Source organism: Erigeron canadensis, chromosome 1, assembly GCF_010389155.1.
Source record: "Erigeron canadensis isolate Cc75 chromosome 1, C_canadensis_v1, whole genome shotgun sequence".
In the NCBI taxonomy this organism is placed as follows: Eukaryota; Viridiplantae; Streptophyta; class Magnoliopsida; order Asterales; family Asteraceae; genus Erigeron; species Erigeron canadensis.
This window is the reverse complement of record NC_057761.1, coordinates 7095130-7115772: the sequence shown is the minus strand read 5'-3', so window position 1 is coordinate 7115772 and position 20643 is coordinate 7095130. Positions and strand designations below refer to the sequence as shown.

The 20643-nt window shown below is 35.0% G+C and overlaps 4 protein-coding genes across 4 annotated transcripts; 3 read left to right on the top strand and 1 right to left on the bottom strand.

Annotated features, from left to right (window-relative positions):
• Positions 1 to 233: 233 nt before the first annotated feature.
• On the top strand, positions 234 to 4025 carry LOC122585772 (cytochrome P450 711A1-like). Its single transcript, XM_043757895.1, has 4 exons — positions 234 to 463; positions 2292 to 3045; positions 3376 to 3471; positions 3571 to 4025. Exons 1-4 carry the CDS (start codon positions 300 to 302, stop codon positions 3898 to 3900), a joined length of 1344 nt encoding a protein of 447 aa, XP_043613830.1. The 5' UTR covers positions 234 to 299; the 3' UTR covers positions 3901 to 4025.
• A 1274-nt stretch (positions 4026 to 5299) lies between these two features.
• LOC122581434 (protein DETOXIFICATION 45, chloroplastic) lies at positions 5300 to 12307 on the top strand. The gene is made up of 16 exons (XM_043753667.1): positions 5300 to 5512; positions 7193 to 7582; positions 7988 to 8151; positions 8259 to 8387; positions 8464 to 8624; positions 9115 to 9250; positions 9397 to 9493; positions 9673 to 9773; positions 9907 to 10070; positions 10466 to 10537; positions 10751 to 10867; positions 10959 to 11054; positions 11129 to 11250; positions 11433 to 11490; positions 11613 to 11694; positions 12045 to 12307. The coding sequence occupies exons 2-15, from the start codon at positions 7224 to 7226 to the stop codon at positions 11622 to 11624; spliced, it is 1788 nt and encodes a 595-aa protein (XP_043609602.1). The 5' UTR covers positions 5300 to 5512; positions 7193 to 7223; the 3' UTR covers positions 11625 to 11694; positions 12045 to 12307.
• A 1423-nt stretch (positions 12308 to 13730) lies between these two features.
• Positions 13731 to 15403, top strand: LOC122583572 (F-box/kelch-repeat protein At5g26960). Its single transcript, XM_043755967.1, has one exon. It carries the CDS (start codon positions 13874 to 13876, stop codon positions 15125 to 15127), a length of 1254 nt encoding a protein of 417 aa, XP_043611902.1. The 5' UTR covers positions 13731 to 13873; the 3' UTR covers positions 15128 to 15403.
• Positions 15404 to 15923: 520 nt separating this feature from the next.
• On the bottom strand, positions 15924 to 20643 carry LOC122583092 (isocitrate dehydrogenase [NAD] regulatory subunit 1, mitochondrial). The gene is made up of 4 exons (XM_043755533.1): positions 19999 to 20643; positions 16897 to 17136; positions 16587 to 16665; positions 15924 to 16463 (listed from the first exon to the last, which is right to left on the bottom strand). The coding sequence occupies exons 1-4, from the start codon at positions 20497 to 20499 to the stop codon at positions 16189 to 16191; spliced, it is 1095 nt and encodes a 364-aa protein (XP_043611468.1). The 5' UTR covers positions 20500 to 20643; the 3' UTR covers positions 15924 to 16188.

The window sequence follows — 20643 nt, the reverse complement described above, 5'->3', positions numbered from 1 at the left end:
ACCTTTCATCTAAGATGCTTCGCATAATAATCCACATCAGTATCAATAATATTCATTATTCTCATATAATCTATATCATGTTATAAAATATTTGACGTTGTATTTATATATATTGATATTTAAAAATTATGTAGTAGATTAGTTTGCTCCATTCTATTATATTGTGCAGAATTCAATATGTTGTAATGTAGTATAGATCCGTAAAGTAAAACAAACACAAACATTGGGGTTTCATGAAAAAGCGGGAGTTAAATCAACAGAAATTACTAATCTGGCTAGATGAAGTTGAACATATGTGAATGTTGTTTAGGTTTCACATGGGAAGACAAGCTTTGGTGATTGTGGCTGATGCAGAGCTATGTAGAGAAGCAGGGATCAAGAAGTTCAAGCAGATAACCAATAGAACTATACCTTCTCCAATAATGGCTTCCCCTATTCATCAAAAAGGTCTCCTTTGGATAAGGTATTTCCCATGCATTTTCAATTCCACCTGCATATGATAACTTCACTTTGAGGTGTAATAATCCCGTAAAAGTTTTAAGTCAAAAATTTTAACCTGAAGCCGACTTGGATCGACCTGATTAATCATAACGAACTATCTTTGGATAAAGTGGTTTGTTGGGTCAAATGGGTTGAATCTAAATCAAGTATGTTAAATGGTTGGCGGGTTTACAGGTCAAATAGGTTGGTTTTTGGTGAAATGGGTCAAATAGGTTGTATCTGGATCGTGTGATTTGATGTGTTGAGAGTCCAGATGAATTGATTTTAGGTCACATACTCACATGGATACATATTATCTTTGGTTAAGTGATTATCTCTACTTGATGATAATGAATAATATGAAACCTTAATTTGGTTCTAAGTTTCTCAAAAAAAAATTTCCCAAATATTGCACATGCAGTAATATATGATTATTATATATATACAGAGAAAATAGATACAGATAATGAGTTTACATAGAAATAAAAAGTAAATAGGCAATGATGATTGTGTGTGGTGCTTGGTGGGTGATATCTATCCGTATCTTTATTTCTTTTTTTTTTTTTTTTAAATGAGTTTCAATTCAATTTTAACTAGATATTTCTATACCTTCAACCCCTCCACATGGAATATACATTTGAGATGAGAACCCAAAGGCTCGAATCCGAGACTTTAGGTTAATTCATCCACGAGACCCACATAGTAAATTTAGAAGATACTCATATTGTTTGATACGAGATATATAATAATAATTTTTGAAATGTCTTCTGCTTAATATAAAATAATAACATAAATAATACGAGTAGTTCCTTTTGTTTAATATATCCGTCTAATCATTTTCACGTGATTATAAAATGAAATTATTATATTTCCAATTCTATGTTTTACATATTGCTATGAAATATCAATGTAGCTTATATATAAAATTGGCTATGACTAATTTCTATTTTTAGACTTAAAAAAGTTGTAAGTGATGTAACAAATAATTAAATTTTAATCTTTTATACTATATTCGCATTCAAAGTGTTACTTGTTGATATTATTAGCTCTAAATCTTTAATATTAGCAGTTGTATAGCGCCCATTTTTTTGATTAGAAGTAGGAAAAGAGATTGTTTGATGTTTCGCAGCTATAAACAACTTTGTACGTTAAAAATGTTTGAATAATATATTATCGTTACTGGACGGGCCTCAGCAATCAAATTTTCCAGCTTTGTTTCTAGACCCAACTAAAACACAACCTGGAAAAAGTTAGGTAGGTGGGTTTGCGGGTTGAAATTTATTGACCCGAACTTGTTTTTTTTTTTTTGTCAGGTTTTGGGTTGGGTCGAGTGTTAAGAGTCTTGATGTTAATCAATGCATTTGTTTTCCTTGTGAGCTTTAATTCAGGGGTAATGATCAATTCTCCTAAATTATTAGCCTAAAAATCCTCCTAATTAATAGGATCGTGACATGTAGAAAATAGTGAGGTTAGGAAAGAGAATTAGTGGATTTCATGTGTTAACAAGTGGATATATTATGAGGATTTTTAGGAGGATTGGTTAAGAGGATTTATTATTTTCCTTAATTCGGTCCTCCTTTCTTTTATCTTTCATACACTCACTGATTTGGTTCTCATAGTTTTGCTCACTTATACAAACCTGCACATGGCTAATCATATTGGTTAGAACACTAATTTACTGGAGTAATACCAATATTAATGTTTTCATATCAAGATTATGATACATATTATTTTCATAATTTGTTGGTAAAAACTATTATTATCTGTCATTTCATACATATATTCACACCAATACATCATTTCAACTCCAGGGATTTAACATGGTCAAGTATGAGAAACACTATAGTTTCAGTGTACCAGCCATCTCACTTGGCAACCTTAGTACCAATGATGCAATCTTATATTGAGGCCATTGCTCAAAATATTCCAGAAGGCGCCGATGAAGACATAAACTTAAACGAACTAACACTTAAAATTGCTTCCGACGTGATTGGGAAAGCAGCTTTTGGTTCCGATTTTGGCCTATGTCAACCCGACCAACATCAGCACCAAGGATACACTGACTCGTTTCTCAAGCAACACATCTACTCCACCTCCAAGCTCAAAATGGACTTATCGTCTTCCATGTCAATGCTCATAGGCCTCTTTCTCCCGATACTTCAAGAGCCCTTTCGCCACATATTTGAAAACATCCCGTTCACCACGGATTGGCAACTTCAAAGGACAAACAAAAGCTTGACTAATATACTAGAAAAGATTGTGGACAACAAAATGCAAGACAGAAAAAGAGGATCAAGTGATTTCTTGTCATTGATATTGAATGCAAGGGAATCGAATACTAATTTGAGTCGGTTATTCACACCGGACTACATCAGTGGCCTAACGTACGAGCACTTCCTTGCTGGATCAACGACAACATCATTCACAATATCTACTGCTGTTTATCTGATTTCTGGGCATCCAGAAGTCGAGCAAAAGTTGCTTGAAGAGATAGATGCATTTGGTCCACGTGATCAGGTTCCAACAGCAGATGATCTTCAATCAAGATTTCCATACCTTGATCAGGCAAGTCCATGCAATACCTATATAATACTCATTCTGTCTCATTTTCAATTTACTGTTTTGACTTTTTAAGTCTTTTTCTTTTAATTTTGATCGTTAATTTTTTCGTTTTTATTATATAATAATCAATGAAAGTTATATCAATGAAAAGTACGTTTAAAACTCAGCTCATTCATATATTCTATTTCAAGTATTATATAACACAACAATAATATTAAGAGTCAAAATTGAAAGAAAAAACTCAAAAAGTCAAAGTATGACATTCAAGATAGGATGGAGTCATACTCAATATCATTATCCGATTTCTAAGCTAATGTTGTTCTTACATTGTAGGTGGTCAAAGAAACAATGAGGTTTTACACACTTTCTCCTTTCATGTTAAGAGAAGCAGCCACAGACGTAAAGATTGGAGATTATATTATCCCAAAGGTATCAATTAGTTGAATCTTTCATCTTACTTTAAAGGTCCTAGTTTGACTTTCTATTTAACATTTGATTTTTACACTTTGACATAAAAAAAATGAATAGGGGACAGGAGTGTGGATGTCATATGCAGCTCTAGCAAAGGATCCTACCAATTTTCCGGAGCCCGAAAAGTTCAAGCCAGAGAGATTTGACCCGAATGGTGATGAAGAAAAACATAGGCATCCTTATGCATACATACCCTTCGGGATTGGACCTCGAGTATGCATTGGTCAGAAATTCGCTTTGCAAGAGATTAAGCTAGCATTGATCCATCTATACAGGAGATATGTGTTTCGACGCTCCCCAAACATGAAAACCCCTTTGGAATTTGAATTTGGCATAGTTCTTCACTTCAAACATGGTATCATTGTTAGAGCCATAAAGCGAATGTAATGTTTCATGTCCAAAATGTAAGTACTCTTGTTTAAAGTCAACATCACGATCGAAACATTTGAAAGCCATCTTGTAATGTCGTGTGGAATAAAACATATACGATGTCATATTTGTGACAGACAAGAATGCACTTTATTTTCAAAGGATCACCTTTAATTATTATCTGAATGTTTAATTAATTGAATGGTCAAATAAATGTTTATATAAATTAAGACAGCATACTTGTTTTTTTATTTATCTCTACTACATTATAAACCATTTATTCCCTCCAAAATTTTTCAACTTTCAACTTTTCAACAATGTACACCTACTAATGCATAATGTACAATACATCTATACACATTTCAACCACTCATTTTTCTTTCTTCTCAAATCTCAACCACTTATTTTTTTCTCTATCCTCTGTAAATCATTTTATTCCTCTAATTCATTCAAAATCTTTTATCTTAAAAACCGTACATCGATAAATTATAAAAATTATTTGGGTGTTCTTAAAATTTCATGCACTTTCATTAGAGATGTCATTCGATATAGTTTCGACAAATTTTTAAATTCGAGGGCGGAGTCCGTGCGGCTAAGACATTTGGCTATCACACTCTATGACTTATCGTTTCTTATGACCTATCGCCCCTACCATCTCACCGCCGCAACGCACGGGTAGTTATTCTCGTTAAGTAAAAAACAAACGTATTTCATTGATATAATGGATTCAACATTTTTTTTATTAATTCCATTATTAAGTGATAAACAAACGGAACCTAACTAAATTATCAATTTATCATTAACCTAACAAATTATAGACACATTTAATTCTAATATTAATTAAACGCTATGTAATTGTATCACGTTCATTCCTAGTTATATACACATAGACAAACATTTGACATCATATGATCAACAACAGTTTCGTCAACAAACAACCAACAATCTATTATACTCGTAAATAGCAAGAATCAAGCACGACTAGAACTTGAGAAAACAATAATCTTTTATAGATTGTTATTAAACCATAAACACATTCATGCGTTAATGCCACCATTATCCATAGACATATAATCGAAATAGATTTACTATAAATCATAAATTGCTCATTTGTCTTTTATTTTTACATATAAAGTGTTGTTTTTTACTAAAAATGAAAATATCAATATTTCATTTATTCAAAGTAACAACTCGATCACTTATTAATCAAATCAGATCATTTTATAGATGTTCAAAAATGTACTTAGCCCATTTTCTTTATATTTTTTAAAAGACAGTTATTTGAATGATTTATTCACCAATCCTATGGTTTTCGAAGAAGGCTTGGGTAGAAAAGTGTAGGGTAGAAAAGTATAAAATTGAATATGGGTCGGGTGGTGGGTTGGTTGGGTTACCTAGGAAGGATTTTGCCGGCAAACTTTCAACATAAAACCGATACGATGATACGATACGAGGAAAAATAAAATTAAATTCATGATTATATATATTTTTCCATACATATAAAGATTCTAACACATCAATCTATCCTTTCATATGAAATGAACACAAACACAAAAGCCATTTGAGAAATTGCTTGCCGCCATAAAAATCCACCCCACTTCACTCCACTATTAACATACACACATAAAAGGTTATTCAATCTTCTTTTTTTTTTTTTTTTTTTCTTTCCAATTTCATTTTCTATTTGTTTTGTGTTTTTTTTTTTTTTTAAAATATTACTTGTTTCATTCATTCATGTTTTTTTTTTTTAATTTTATCTTAAGGTTGTCCATGGTTTTTGATGTTTTTTAAATTGTTACTTGTTACTAATTTTACAAAAAGCATTTATACTATTAAAACAATCTTTCTTGTGTATATTTATTGTTATTATAACTACTTTTGTTTTAATTAGTTAAATAATTATTGATGTAGTAGTTAGTTTTGATGAGGCACCCTGTTTTATGTGTCTTATTATCATATGAAACAAATTCCTTGAAGTAATGAACCTAATTAACGTTGGATGATTTTTGCAATTAGTGTTTGATAATTAGGAAAAATGGTTCTGTTTGCCCCAAGTCTTTATCTGTAACACTCACTAAAATGATTTGTCTTTTGGGTCAATGTAATCATTTGGAGGCGAAATGAAAATCAGAAAATGTGACTTGGTCTTTAATGATGAAAATACCTAGAGGTCTCCAAGTTCGAATCTTAGGAGCGAAAATATATCCCTTGACCTCAGAGGTTCACCGGCTACTACTCTGGGCTGGGTGTCATCATGGGATTAGTCGGCTTGCAAAGCGGGTTATTTCCCTAGGTTAACCAAAAAAAATTAGCGTGCTCTTTTTATCTGACACTTGAGTACAAGTTGATATTAGACGCTTAATATGTAAGCATTTGCAATGAAACTTAGGTAGTAGACCACATTTATAGACTTCATAATGTGTGGACGGGGATCAAGTGGTTGGAGCCATTGCCTCTAGAGACAGAGGTCAAGGGTTCGATTCTCATGCTCAGCAAGGCTGGAGATCCTTTTCTACCTTTGGCATTGGGACCCAAAACATGTGGAAGATGCCATTGGGTGTTACTTACTTACGTACTATAGTGTGTGGACGGGGATAAAAAAGGATATTATTTTCATTAGGAATACTACTAGTCGTTTTAATTCGGATGAAGTGACTCATTTCAGTGATCATTTGTACTTGTAATCAAAACTGCTTGATGTTGAAATTTGCCTAAATGTAATTCTTGGTGCATGCTGTGAAACTAGTTACGTATGTCATTTTGCTAATTTGGTTTAAAGGGTATAAAAAATGACAATTTACTTTATCTTCTTTAGTTGTATAAAAGTTAGATAGAGATAGTATATGATGGCCATGATGCACATCTTTCATTGTCTCAATCTTGTTTATTAATCTTTTATGTAAATCCAAGATACAAATAGCACCGCCCTCGGTTTTAAACTGTAGAATCTGAGTCAGTGTGGTTGGAATTTTGTCTTCCATGATGTCTGTTTTGATTTATAGCTATAGTTTAAATATATTTTGTGTGCTATTTACCTGCTCCCCTTTTAGTAAATTCGACATAGGAAAGGCACTAATGCAATGACACGTGCGTGATTGTGTACAAGTTTGTGAAGTTGGTTTCTCTGCTCCACTCAGGGATTTTAAAGTCAAAAAATTTTTGTTAGCAATCTATGGATTCTTAAAATAGTACTTTTGCATAGATATAGTATAGTTGTTTAACTTCTTAAACAAGAGAAAGGACAGATATATCTGTGTATTATCTTGAATGGTTTCAGAATCTGACAAAGTTTTTGATTAAATATATACAGATACCTAATTTGAAAACCTAGTTTAAGACCAATGGCTTCTGGGCAACTGAATAATACTCTTCTATTTAATGGACTGGCAACCGAAAGTGGTGAATGGACCAAAACAAAGTTAAAGAAAGGGTCTTTTCCAGAAACACTATCAGTCAGAGTTCGTGATTCATTATATTTAAACAAACGGAGGAGGTTGAGATATTCAGCAGATGTTGTAGGACATTGTTCCCCAGTTTTATCAAAGATGATGTTATATTCTTCAGTTATTCATAAGAGAAAGCATGCTTCTTCCACAATAAAAGGGCGTGTAAACTCAGATTCTAGTGTGCGTTCTTCTGAAGTGGAAGAGAGTATTGTAACAGAAGAGAACGATGTCTCTAACCTGAAAGAAATATATCCGTAAGTCCTCAAATATACTCTTCATATTTTGTGTTATTTGTGACATTATACATTTACAAATATTTTAGCTGAGGTAAAGCATGTGAACCTATTGTACATATTTTCCGCATTGGTGGCATATTTGACATAAGCATTGATGCAAGTGTATGCTTTGGTGATACTTTTTTTTTATCAAACATTATAGTCTATTACACACACACACACACACACATATATATATATATTGATGGAGGCGGTGATGGAATGTATAAATATGCATGTTTTCCAGAAACATTTGTTGCATACTTATCTTGTAATGCAACCTGCCAAAGAGTTTATATCTTGGTTATGGCCTGTTTCAAAAATACTAGTTAACTAATCGATTTGTATTGGGGCTAATTTGTCTGTCTTCTTTTCTATACACAGGGACCTGATTCGTGTTGGTTCAACAGAGGATCAAGAAGCAATTGAGATATCACGTTCTAAAAATATTAAAAAGGAGCTTATTGGACTATCACTTCCAGCACTTGCTGGGCAAGCTATTGAACCAATGGCCCAGTTAATGGAGACAGCTTATATTGGAAGATTGGGTAAGCTGCCTGGTTTATATTAATTACGAGTATGTGTAACCTAACTGTTAATGCCTGTTGCAGTTCCCTGCTTTATTTATCCTTTTGTGTTTGGGTGATATTGACAGGCCCTGTGCAGTTGGCTTCTGCTGGTGTCTCCATTTCGATCTTCAATATTGTTTCCAAACTATTTAACATTCCTCTCCTTAGTGTTTCTACTTCTTTTGTGGCGGAGGATATTGCAAAAAACTCCAGTGGTAATGCTACATCCTTTTTACTTTTACATCAAAAAAGCTTACCTCATGTTAATTTTATCTTGGGATCATGACACAGTCACTAAAGACGCAAATGGAAATGGCCATGTTGTAGCAGAAAGGAAACAGCTAGCTTCCGTCTCTACAGCTTTGCTTTTGGCTGTTGGCATTGGTATATTTGAGGGTTTGGCATTATATTTCGGATCAGGGGTGTTTCTTAATCTCATGGGTATACCATCGGTAAGTTAAGCTTTTTATTCTTTTGAGGTCAAACAGACTTAGTGTAGTTTCAACTTTCTGTGGTTCATGAACAGTTTGGTGAATCTTCACGTCAATTTAATTTTATTAGAATATGATAACTAGTCTCAGAAATTAGAATACATGGTAGCATTTTTCAGAACTGTTGAAGTACACGCACACATACATACCCTGTTAGTAGGTCTTAAAGCCACAACTGTTGATTCGAAAGACTTGGTTAGGGCTATATTGGCCAAAAGCTAATGGTAAAAAACAAAGAAATTAATATTGAATCTGTCAGAAATCACCTAGGTATTAATTGACGTGGAAAAGTTACTAACCCTGACCTAGATTATAAAATTGAGTATCAAAATTTTGTGGGGAGTTAAGATGATTGGAATGATTGATTTCTCATCAAGTCCTTTCTGCTATTGAATTTCGTATATGTGGTTCTATACAAGAAATGGTGATGAATGTAGCTAATTTGTTACAGGCTTCTTCGATGCATGCTCCAGCTCAACAATTTCTTTCTCTTAGAGCCCTGGGTGCTCCTGCCGTTGTGCTTTCTTTAGCTCTTCAGGGTGTTTTCCGTGGTTTTAAGGACACAAAGACTCCAGTATTATGTTTAGGCAAGTTTAAAGTTCTATTTTGAAGAGGCAGTTTCATACATTTACCTGGCTGATGAACTTCAGATGATATGAATCAGAGAATGATTTAGTACATTGGTGTTTGCTAATAATATTTCAGTTGGTTAATATCGATTCATTTTATGCAGGCATTGGTAATTGTTCAGCAATTTTTTGGTTTCCCATTCTTATGTACTACTTCAAGTTAGGTGTGAGTGGAGCAGCAATTTCTTCTGTTATCTCACAGTATGTGCTCTTATATCAGCCTTTTAATTGAGATAGTTGCGGTTTTTGTGAAAAGTGGCTTTCACAACCACCTCATTAAAATATGCACTACTAAAGAAATTTTGATTGGTTTTTTTGTCCCTTCTCTTATGATTTTATGCCCTTGCATGAGGTGCTCCAACTTAATGCTATTGTTTTAGGTACATGGTCACATTTTTAATGATATGGCATCTTAATAAAAGAGCTGTATTACTGCCTCCGAGGCCTGGAGCACTACAATTTGGTGGCTATATGAAATCTGGTAAACGTGTAGCAGTTTCTTCATAAACAATTTTTTTTAATTATATATAATTTATCTATAGGATTTAACAGCAAGAAATCACTAGTGCTTTTGAGTTTTGATTGTCTTGTTCTATGGTATTTTGCTTGTTTAGGGGGTTTTCTCCTGGGAAGAACTCTTGCAGTACTTACGACAACCACCCTGGGAACATCAATGGCTGCTCGGCAAGGTCCTATAGCTATGGCTGCTCACCAGATATGTTTGCAAGTATGGTTGGCTGTTTCTCTTATAACAGATGCACTTGCAGCGTCAGGTCAGGTATGGTTATGGTTCATTATGCAAGGTGATTACAATCTTGTTGCATAGTTAGTTATGGTCTTCAACTCACTTGTGCAACGAAGCTTGCTATTACATATTCATGGTCATAATATTCGAGAAGAGTTATTTACTTGCTTCACTACCAATTGATGTTTTATAGTCATCCAGAAATACTCCTCTTTTGTTTTGAAGTTGTAACATGTAGACTGTTGGCGAAATGTCTGAATTACCAATTGAAACAAATGAAGCTAATATTGTAGATCCAAATAAACACCATCAAATCCATTTGTGATGATGATGATAGGATACTTGTAAACTTAGGTAGGAATTAAAAAAAAAAAAAAAAAGCTTGGGAGTTCGTTTGTTGACTCCCATTTTGTTTTGTTTTATTTTAGGCATTGATTGCTAGTTCAGTTTCAGAAGGGGACTACAGATCTGTGAAGGATATCACATACTTAGTTTTGAAGGTAAGTTATACTCGTATACAATCTATGAAAGCTCTAACTTCCGTTCCACAAGACCTCTTGAACTTATTAAGTTGTGTATACTTTGGTGCATTGTTTAATTTTACTAGCCTACACTTTGAATGAGTAGACACACCTCAATTGTCTTACCTGACAATCCAAATAAGTTGGATTCAAGTTACCATTGATTATTCTTTTCATATACATGTTTGGCAGATTGGTTTAGTGACAGGTATTTCTTTGGCCGCGATATTGGGCTTATCCTTTGGTTCTATAGCTGCTATGTTTACGAAGGACTCTGAAGTATTAAGAATTGCTAGGACCGGGGTTTTGGTATAATCTCTGTATATTGATATTTCTTTCTATATTTATGGTTCCTATCGTTACGTCTCTTATGTCTTTTTTGTTGGGTTTCACGAAAAAGTTTGTGAGTGCTAGCCAGCCATTGAATGCTTTGGCTTTTATCGTTGATGGATTGCATTATGGAGTTTCAGACTTCCCTTACGCAGCTTATTCCATGGTACGCGTTACAATGATGATTTAATTATATATTATCTTGATCTTTGACTAATATTTTCTTTTAATGAATTGTAGATGCTTGTGGGGTTCCTATCATCTGCGTTTCTTTTCTATGCTCCTCCTTCTTTTGGTCTATATGGTGTTTGGGCAGGTTTGACCCTATTCATGGGATTGCGAATGGTGGCAGGATTGATCAGGTTTCACTCTGTTCGTAGTTTGACGTTTTAGTCCTCACCACATAATAGATGCTTCTATGAACCAAAAACACTACATCTAACAATCTTTAATAATGACAATGGAATGCTACAGTACATTTTTCAGTTTGCCTAAAGATAGGTTAAAAAAAACTAATTACTGTTTACCTTTCCCGTTTCTGTAGATTATCAACCAAGAATGGCCCATGGTGGTTTCTGCATCAGGATTTAAATAGATCTAAGGTTGGTGACTCATTACGCCATTGATACTTTTCATCCTTTCCCTAACGTTTTTGGTTTATTTCATTTTTTTTTTCTGTTTTGCTTATCTGTCTAAGTAGGTTACTTTGACTTTGTTTTGCTAGCTTACTCATTAGAAGGAATTTGGAAATAACATGGATCTGATGAAATAACACACAATCTTTACTACTGATATACGTTCTGACTGTAAGTTAACTGTTTCGACACCTTCATCTTAGTTACTTGATGATGTGCTCAATTTCTACTGAATTTCACATCTTCGGCCACCATTTTACCCTGAAGATTCTAAATCATTTTTTGTTTAGAGGTTAAATAAAACGTACATCAAGGAAATAAACACATGTTTTGGAACACAAACTACTTTACTCTTTAAAGTAGCAAATAAAAAAAAATGTGATTCAACATCAGTCCCCTAATGACTGGGAAGTTGGAATTCGATAATATGGTTTGTTTTTCTTATGGATGTGCCTTTTTCGCCATTTTGTCTTGTTATTTGATTTAAACCGGATGCAATCATGACTTTAATGGCTTTGCAGGATGTAGAGTAAGCTGGAGAAAGCATTTGGATGGACAGTATATGGTTAAAGCAACTAGCGTCGTTCATTTTACCGTGGGATTTTTATGTTAGCATTTGATGTTAATAATAATTGTAAATAAACCTAGTTTAGATATTTCTTTGGTTTTCAATTAAGGAATGATATAAGTTTCAAATAAAGCTGGCTTGTGACGGTCTTTGATATGTTAAGGCAAATTTACATAGCTGGATATTATGTTATAGATGGATTGATACGGCTTATTATTTGTAAGTGATATCTGAAATTGCTTATATCTGATATTTTTCACCTATAACTGGCATGTGTATCTAAAGGAGGTTACAACAAAATTTAGAAGTTCACTTGCCACCGGGATCTAATTTTATAATCCAAATTTATATAAGGAAAATGCTAAATGAAGTGAATGTGCATAAAAAGATTATCTTTTTATATTGAAAGTCTACCATTTTAATTTTATGGTAGTGTACAGTTATTTAATGCCAACCAAAGCCCTGCATTTGTTTAGCAAAACCCAAAAACATATTGTTCCATTACAAAATTTGTGATAGCTATACTATATATAGGGTCTAATTATTGTGTTTGTGAAGTCATATCACGATTTGTTTTTTTTTTTAAAGTCACAAAGTATTTTGTATCAATCACTTAAACCAAGCAAGGATTTAATACTTATTAATAAATCTAGCTGTATGCTCTCTTTAAGAAAATTCTAGAGGCAAAGAAGCCATATAAAAAACTAGTTCATTATCAAATTTGGGTTTGAGCAAATGCTATCAGTTTTTATTGAAAATAACTGTTTTTCTCTTGATATGAATTTAAATTTTAAAGATTAAACATTACTATTCTCAGATTTGTTATGACCCCCCACACCCATTTCCCTTTCTTTTCAACAAAAATAATCGAATTTACCAATTTTGTACTTGAACATTATTTTTTCAATCCATAAAATAACTACACAATCTTTTTTTCATCAAAATTTTAACATCAATAATCACTCACCATAGTCGCCATCGCCATCACTCATTTCCGCCTCAACCACCACACCATCAACGTCACCACAATATCAGGGTTGTTGCCGTCACTGCTCACGCATCACGCGGGCATATGTCTTTTTTTTAGAAAGTTTACTATTATTCACCCCCCACCCACCAACTAGTGGGTGGCAACATTAACACATACGTCTTATTACCATAGTGTTAAACTCATACGAGTCACGAGTCGAGTTGATTTACACCAAAAACGAGTCGACTCGTTTTTGTCCAAACTCTTACAAGTCGTTATGTGAACTTGAACCAATTCAAGAGTCATAAACTTATAATTATTGTAGTTTGATATACTATGGATATACTCGTATTATACTTAATTTGCTATATTATATTGTGTTTGTTTTTGTAGTTTTGATCATTTTATTATGAATTTGGAGGTAAATAGTTAGTTTATGTCTCAAAACTATTGAATATGTAATAATTTGGTAAATTTATTAAGATAACAAATTTATATTTTACTTCTAAAGACGTCACATATATATAATTATATGATATTATGTAGTACATGACTCTTACGAGTCAAATAGTTGAGTCACGTTACGAGTCACGAATTAAAAAATAATATTTTCGAGAGTCTTATGAGGGGAAATCTATGCTTCAAAAAGAACAGTTTTGTGGCCTACAACTTTTGATTGGTAAATGGTAATAAGTAGGAAAATGAACCGATAATAATCACTGTCATTCACTTCACTTCTACTCTTTCTTGAATGTCAGCGTTTACACCCCCATTTATTTCTGCTTCTCCATCAAATCTTGTAATTTCCAAAAATGTCATCATCGGAAAACTGCAATTCTCGACACTTTTCATGGCTAACAAAATCATGTTTCCCAGATTCTCGACAATACAATCCAAGCCATCAACTCCACTATCCGCCACATCGTCCAACCTCATTATCTTCTCTCCCTGATGACATTTTGGTCGAAATCATATCTCGTGTTCCTCGATCTTCATTACCATCAATCTCCGTCGTCTGCCGTCGTTGGTCTTATTTAATCGACTTTTCTCAATTCTATAGCCTCCGTCGCCACCGTGGTCTTCTTCATTTTGCAGTCTTTGTGTTATCTTTTTCGGATTCTGGGTTTATTGCGGCCACATATGAATTAGCTAATCACACTCGGTGGACCACCACGACAACCTCGTTGTCGTGTCGGACTAGTGGGTACAATGATGTGGGTGGCTTGTCGTCCCACGCGCGGCTTGCGGCGATTGGGAGATGGGTTTATGTAATTGGGAAAACTAGTATGCTCCGGTGTGATGCGTGGACTGGGACGGTTATACCCAGATCGAAAATGTCGGTTTTGAGAAAGAAGTTCGCGGTTGCGGTTGTCTCCGGAAAAATCTACGTCGCCGGCGGGTCTAGTAGAACGGCGGTAGTAGAGGAGTATGACCCAGAAAGGAATTCGTGGCGCGTGGTGTGTCACGCGCCAAGGATGCGTTACGGGTGTATTGGTGCAGCGGTGGACGGAGTCATGTACGTGATTGGTGGGTTGAAGATAGGTGGCGCGTGTAATGATGACACGCGCGTTGGAGCACGCGCTTCTGCTAGTGGTGGAGCTCATGTTTATGCTAGCTCAATGGATTTGTATGATGTGGCGGCACGAAGGTGGTTGAGAACTCGTGCGGTGCCTGGCGGTGGTTGTGTGGTGGCAGCGTGTGCTTATGGGGATTACGTTTACGTTTTGGCTAGCCACGCGGTTGAGCTTTCCTTTTGGAGGTTTAACGGGTGTAGAGGCGCAGGGTTTGGAGAGTGGTCTCGGTTGAAAAGTCCACCATTGCCAACGCAAGTTAGGCTAGACGGAACGGTGAGATTTAGTTGCGTAGGGGTGGGGGATGATAAGGTGGTGTTGATACAAATAATGGGTTGTATTGATGATTTGTTAAGGAGGAGTGGGCGGAGTATTAGAGGAGTGAAAGAAGCTTTGGTGTTGGTTTATGATTCCACGGGTGACGGAGAATGGAGTAGAGGGCCAGATTTGCCGGATTTGGTTAGACGCGCCGCCTGTGCGTGTGTGGAATGGTAAAGGTACTAGTAGTTGCGTAGTGTGAAAGTTTCAATGGAATCTGTTGACAAATTTGTCCATCCTATTTGAAGATTGGCTAAAAGGAACATGTTGGATATTGTGTCAAAGCATGTGACTTTCTTTATAAGGGCAATATTGTACTTTGAAATGTTGCGACAATTACCATATGCTTTAGTGCGTTACTTAATTGAATTTTGATGTACTTGTAATTCTGTTACTTATGTAGTTTTTATTCTTAGTAAGATTGTGAGAACATTAAATATTTAAATCCCAAAAGTCCTAGCTTCATTTTTATAGAATGGCAATCTTTTGATTAGAAACTTTGCCCCATCATCAAATAGTAAGGTCCTTCTCCAACTGGGCACGCTACATCCTACTCAGAGACATCTGTGGGAAGTTCCCTTGGGGCTTGCTAAATGCGTTTAACGGCTTCAACTCTAGCCCCAGTAATGTAGTTTCTGAATGCGTGCTTTTTTAAATGTTTGTGTAGTTTGCGAAAGACCACGGTTACAAAAACAATAGGGATAAGGTGTTGAAATCATTATTTTTCAACAATGATTTCAGTATACCAATTCATACCAACGTCTATGCAATCAGCAATTTCTTACAAACAAATGACCACTTAAGTCTCTGATTTATATTTACAATTTTAATTTTAATATTATAGAACGAGAAGACCAAAATAATCCATGTGTTTCAGTTGCACACGTTTAAGATAACACATCTAATGCACACTTCGAATTGACTCGGTAGAAGAATTAAATCAACCCTAGTCCCAACACAAATGCACGCCATATAAGGGAAAGGTAAATGCATTAAGCTTCAAGTGAAATTTAACAACTTCGCTACAATGTGTTCTCAATGTAACTCTGCAGTTCCAATAAATACATGACAATTTTATCATAATTTAGTTCTTATTGAAGTATTCCCGCTTCAAAGGTCATGTTATTCACAAGGAAATCAAATCCCCAATAGAATCTTTGATGAAGCAAAAAACGTATCACGCAAAACAATGAAAGGATATATCCGGTGAATGATGGGGATATTACCAACCAAAGGTCTCATCCAAGATTAGCAATGACAGCATCAACAACTTCTTGAGTAGTGCTGGTGCCGCCAAGATCTTTTGTTCGATGCTTACCTTCCAAGATGACACGCTTAACAGAGTTCTCGAGTCGGTCTGCAAATGAAGGGAATTGAAGATGTCTCAGCATCATGGCTGATGACAGAAGCAAAGCAACAGGATTTGCCGTCTTTCGATCTACTATTTTCTGTTTCCCAACATTTCCTGCTGATGCACCTTGTTCAAATACAGCATGATCAGCCCCCACATTACCTGCAAATTATACAATTCTACGTCAGTCCATATATATTACAAAACCACATCGCTTCAGTCCCAGCTTTAAAAATATATAGGATACAAATAGGTAACATGAATAACAATGCAAAGATGGCAAACCTCCAGGCATAACACCAGTGCCTCCAGCAATACCAGCAGCAGTGTTGGCCACCAAATTTCCATAAAGGTTGGGAGTCACCTATAAAACAATAAACCAATGATTTTCAAACAGCATATCATGAAACTGGGCAATATTTCAAGTACATATCAATTGCAATTTTGTGAATGTGAGTAAAGCACATACATGATCGTTCATTCATATATTACCTAAAAATAAATCAATTTTCTTCTCGGGTTGGATAATCCATTAAAAGTATCAAAATAAACATGCAATGAATTAGTAAAAATTTTGGGCTCATGAGTCACTGACCATAACATCAAACTGCTCAGGCTTTGAAACAAGCTGCATACAGCAATTGTCGACAATGATCTCATTGTATTTGATGCTGGGATACTTGCTTGCTATCTCTCGGCATGATTCTAGGAACAGTCCATCAGCAAGTTTCATAATATTTGCTTTGTGCACGGCTGTAACTGTTTTCCGATTGTTGAGGTAAGCATACTCAAATGCATATTTTGCAATACGTTCTGAGCAAAACTTTGTGATCACCTGCCAAATTAGAGTTTAAATTATTATTTCCCGAGTTTAGAGATATTAGCTCTTGGGTTGACAGATCAAAAGTCTATAAGGCTAAAACTTGTAAACTGTAATGAAGCAACAGTAGCTTTTGAATAGATTTTCATCACAATAGAAAAGAAACGCTCCATGTATGTATAAACCTCTATTAATCATCATCACATACTAGAAGATAAATGCCTCATATTCATATAGCTTCTATAATGAGATTGCCGTATAAAAACATTATTTGCATATAGTTGTGCTTAAAGAGATGTACATCTTTAACCTGCATGTATAGTGAGCTCCAATTGTTTAAGGGTTTAAGTGATCTTTGCATAAATACGACCCACCAAAAGTGGAGTCGACAACAGTCCAAACAAAAAAGAAAGAATAAAATTGTGAGCTGGTTACAATAAGGATGTATCTTGATTTCAGAAGATACATTGAACAGCAGTCTGGAATATCTTTATTGATCTCAGATGTTGAAGGCAAGACTACATCACTAAAGTGGTACAACTAAATCAAGGGGTGAAGTAAGCAACAGGTAGTACTAATGCATCAGGTTAACCATCTGTATATCCGTAACTATTTATCAACCACAAAACTTATCAAAGATGAAAAAAAAACTCTTAATTTACCCTCATAGCGAGCCCATGAACCCTGAATACACCTATTCAATGGATTGGCACAACTCTGACTTAATAGAATTGCAACGTACGACTGGCTCTACCTGTGTAAGTGTATAAAGACGTGCACTAAAAACAATTAAAGAGACACCAGTATCATCTCCAATGGAAAATAAAAAATAAAAATAAAAAGCTAGAAACCTCATGTTTCCACTCAATCAGATACGTAACAAGTAATAAGTTCCACAAAAGTTTGTTCTATCGATCAACAACTCACTCTTCATATACTAAATGAATCCACCAAATTAGGTTATATATAATCCAGAACCATTTCCAGATGCTATAACTTGGGTTACATGCAATCCCCAATTCCATTAACAACATCTAGCATTAAGTCAATACTTGTTTATCAATTGCTGTGTGTCTGTGTGTATTTTCTATCTACTTTTGAATCGTTATGTATGTTTTCCTTTCGCCTATCTCAGAACCATTAAAGTGCAGATGATGTTGTCATATGTAGAGCCTTAACAATCACAAACCTGCAGCACTTCTGTAATCTGTACCACTCATGCAGATGATGTTGTCATATATTTGAATCTAATATATACTCTATCACATATTTCGGTTATATAGCTATGTACATCTCTGTTCCCCAAAAGAAATACTACTCAGTTGACTACAGTCAAGGACACAATGAAAAACAACCCCCAGGAAGTGAGGCATATGATATATATTATTAAATAATCAATTTTTTGTGGTTCCTTTTCCAGGCAAACCACACCTTTTGCCTTAACTTTAAGTATGTAAAACAGATGTGTTTACAAGAATTATAAGAAGAGCTTTCTAGTAGCCAATGTTAATGAGAAATCAAAATTAGGAAGACAGACCAGTTTATTATGGAGTGGTCAGGATGGTCTAATGCTGAAGGGAATGGACCTAATATAATGTAAAACTAGTGTACTACTCGTACTTCAAATTATAACCTCCTGCAGTTATGTGCCTATGTATTGGTTTCACACCTTTGGATGATAAGCCAATATGCAACCAGAATTGAGGCACTTTCAATCAAAGCCAATATAAACAACTGTATGATTCATATCCATGAGTCTTGACACAAAGGGTCTCCAGAGCCCATGCACATCCTCGGGCATGGGCTTCATGAAGACGAGATCATCATATCAAGAATAAGAAAAAGCATATATATGAATCAAATAGCATTATAGCACTCATCAAACATCAATGCATCAATTACATACACACACAACTAGATATAAACATTTGAGTTATATGTACGGATATATAAGTTTAGCAGGTACATACAAAAATGCTTATTTAGAGCTTTGACAATTACTATGAGCCTATTAGATATGGAGTCATGGATAACAGCTCATACTCAAACGCATACACAATTATAGGTATTTCATACTTATCAGATAAAAAAAGAGCAACATATTGCTCACATAGACATTAGATAGATACTTTATAAAGTGAAGTAAGATTTTAGCTCGAGGAATCATGAAAGAGAAGGATTAAGAAATCTGAATGGAAAAAGGAATAAAAAGATATATCAGGTAAAAAATGAAGATAAGAGTGATCAATGACTAAGGATTTTTCTCTCATTTCTAGGAATAAGCTAATAAATTGACAAAAAGCATGTCAACAAACAAAATTTCAAAGCTTCACTAGGGGCACCCAAGTCCTCAAGAGCCTCAGAACCAACACAATGCACCTAAGTAGGCCTCATGAAAATCTAGCCTCAACATATGAAAGCCCAACAGCTTGAACCTCCTTGGCTTGAGGCATGAGCAGCCAACAGCCATGGTATGCAATAAATCTACATTCCGTTTTAAATAAATATAGAATATGTGTATTTCCGTTATGCATGTCAGCATATAGGCTGCTGTCCACAACTCCATAAGCTCAAATGACCAAAACAACTACAGATAAAGTATATTCTAAAACAATTGATGTCCTCGCAAACATGCACCTGATCCTACATTCCTACTACACTCTGCACCTATGCCCGCCTTAGGTCCTCTAACACAACTCGATCCCAACGATCTACATGAACTTTATATCTTTCTTGTAAAAACAATTCATCTAAAAAATTCTAACATCTATTCTACTCTATCAGCACCAACAATTCTAAACAAACACATTTAAACATTATAAACATACAAAATTATATCTAACAAGGGTGACATTCGAGTTTTAAAATGAATAATACCTTAAGACTTTCAACAACACCGGGAACAACCTCGTGTTCAAGGCCGGCGTATTCGCCTTCGGTATTCTCTCGAATAACAACGATATCAACATTTTCATGTCTAGTAACCAATCCAGGCAGATTAAAACAATTCACAAGTGACGCATACAGATCAAGCTCCTTCCTCAACTGCACATTCAACGAACTCACTCCGCCGCCCATCGGCGTATTCAATCCGCCTTTTAAGCACACTTTATTCCTTTTTATCGATTCCAATACTTGTTCTGGTATCGTTTTCATATCCCCGTGGACGTCGAATTTCTCAAAATATATCGGCGCGTGCATCGCGTCCATTACTTGCTCAACTGCTCCGGTTACTAACGGTCCGATTCCGTCTCCTGGAATTAGGGTTACGGTTCGTGGGGCTCCGTCTCCCGGTCGGGGCATGTAGGTCACGGATCGGGTTTGAGTTTGACGGGTCAGCAAGTTCTTCAACATCGGAAAACTTCGTTTTGTTGCCATTTTTTATTTTGAATAATATTATTAATTGAGATCCCCTATATATATATGTGAATTGTGTTTAGGGTTTTTTTTTCATGCGGAGGGGAGTATATTTGCAAGTGGAGGGAGGAAGGGAATAGCGGATGAATAATTGAAGAGAGGGGG

What these genes read in the sequence shown, in the direction of transcription:
- LOC122585772 (XM_043757895.1), top strand. Translation starts at nt 300, where the DNA reads ATGTTGTTTAGGTTTCACATGGGAAGACAAGCTTTGGTGATTGTGGCT. An exon ending in AAAGGTCTCCTTTGGATAAG is followed by an intron (nt 464 to 2,291) that starts GTATTTCCCATG and finishes TTTCAACTCCAG; the next exon opens with GGATTTAACATGGTCAAGTA. An exon ending in GAGATTATATTATCCCAAAG is followed by an intron (nt 3,472 to 3,570) that starts GTATCAATTAGT and finishes AAAAATGAATAG; the next exon opens with GGGACAGGAGTGTGGATGTC.
- LOC122583092 (XM_043755533.1), bottom strand. Translation starts at nt 20,499, where the DNA reads ATGGCAACAAAACGAAGTTTTCCGATGTTGAAGAACTTGCTGACCCGT. An exon ending in CTGAGCAGTTTGATGTTATG is followed by an intron (nt 16,666 to 16,896) that starts GTCAGTGACTCA and finishes ATTGTTTTATAG; the next exon opens with GTGACTCCCAACCTTTATGG. An exon ending in CACTGGTGTTATGCCTGGAG is followed by an intron (nt 16,464 to 16,586) that starts GTTTGCCATCTT and finishes TATAATTTGCAG; the next exon opens with GTAATGTGGGGGCTGATCAT.
- LOC122581434 (XM_043753667.1), top strand. Translation starts at nt 7,224, where the DNA reads ATGGCTTCTGGGCAACTGAATAATACTCTTCTATTTAATGGACTGGCA. An exon ending in AACCTGAAAGAAATATATCC is followed by an intron (nt 7,583 to 7,987) that starts GTAAGTCCTCAA and finishes TTCTATACACAG; the next exon opens with GGACCTGATTCGTGTTGGTT. An exon ending in ATCTCATGGGTATACCATCG is followed by an intron (nt 8,625 to 9,114) that starts GTAAGTTAAGCT and finishes AATTTGTTACAG; the next exon opens with GCTTCTTCGATGCATGCTCC.
- LOC122583572 (XM_043755967.1), top strand. Translation starts at nt 13,874, where the DNA reads ATGTCATCATCGGAAAACTGCAATTCTCGACACTTTTCATGGCTAACA.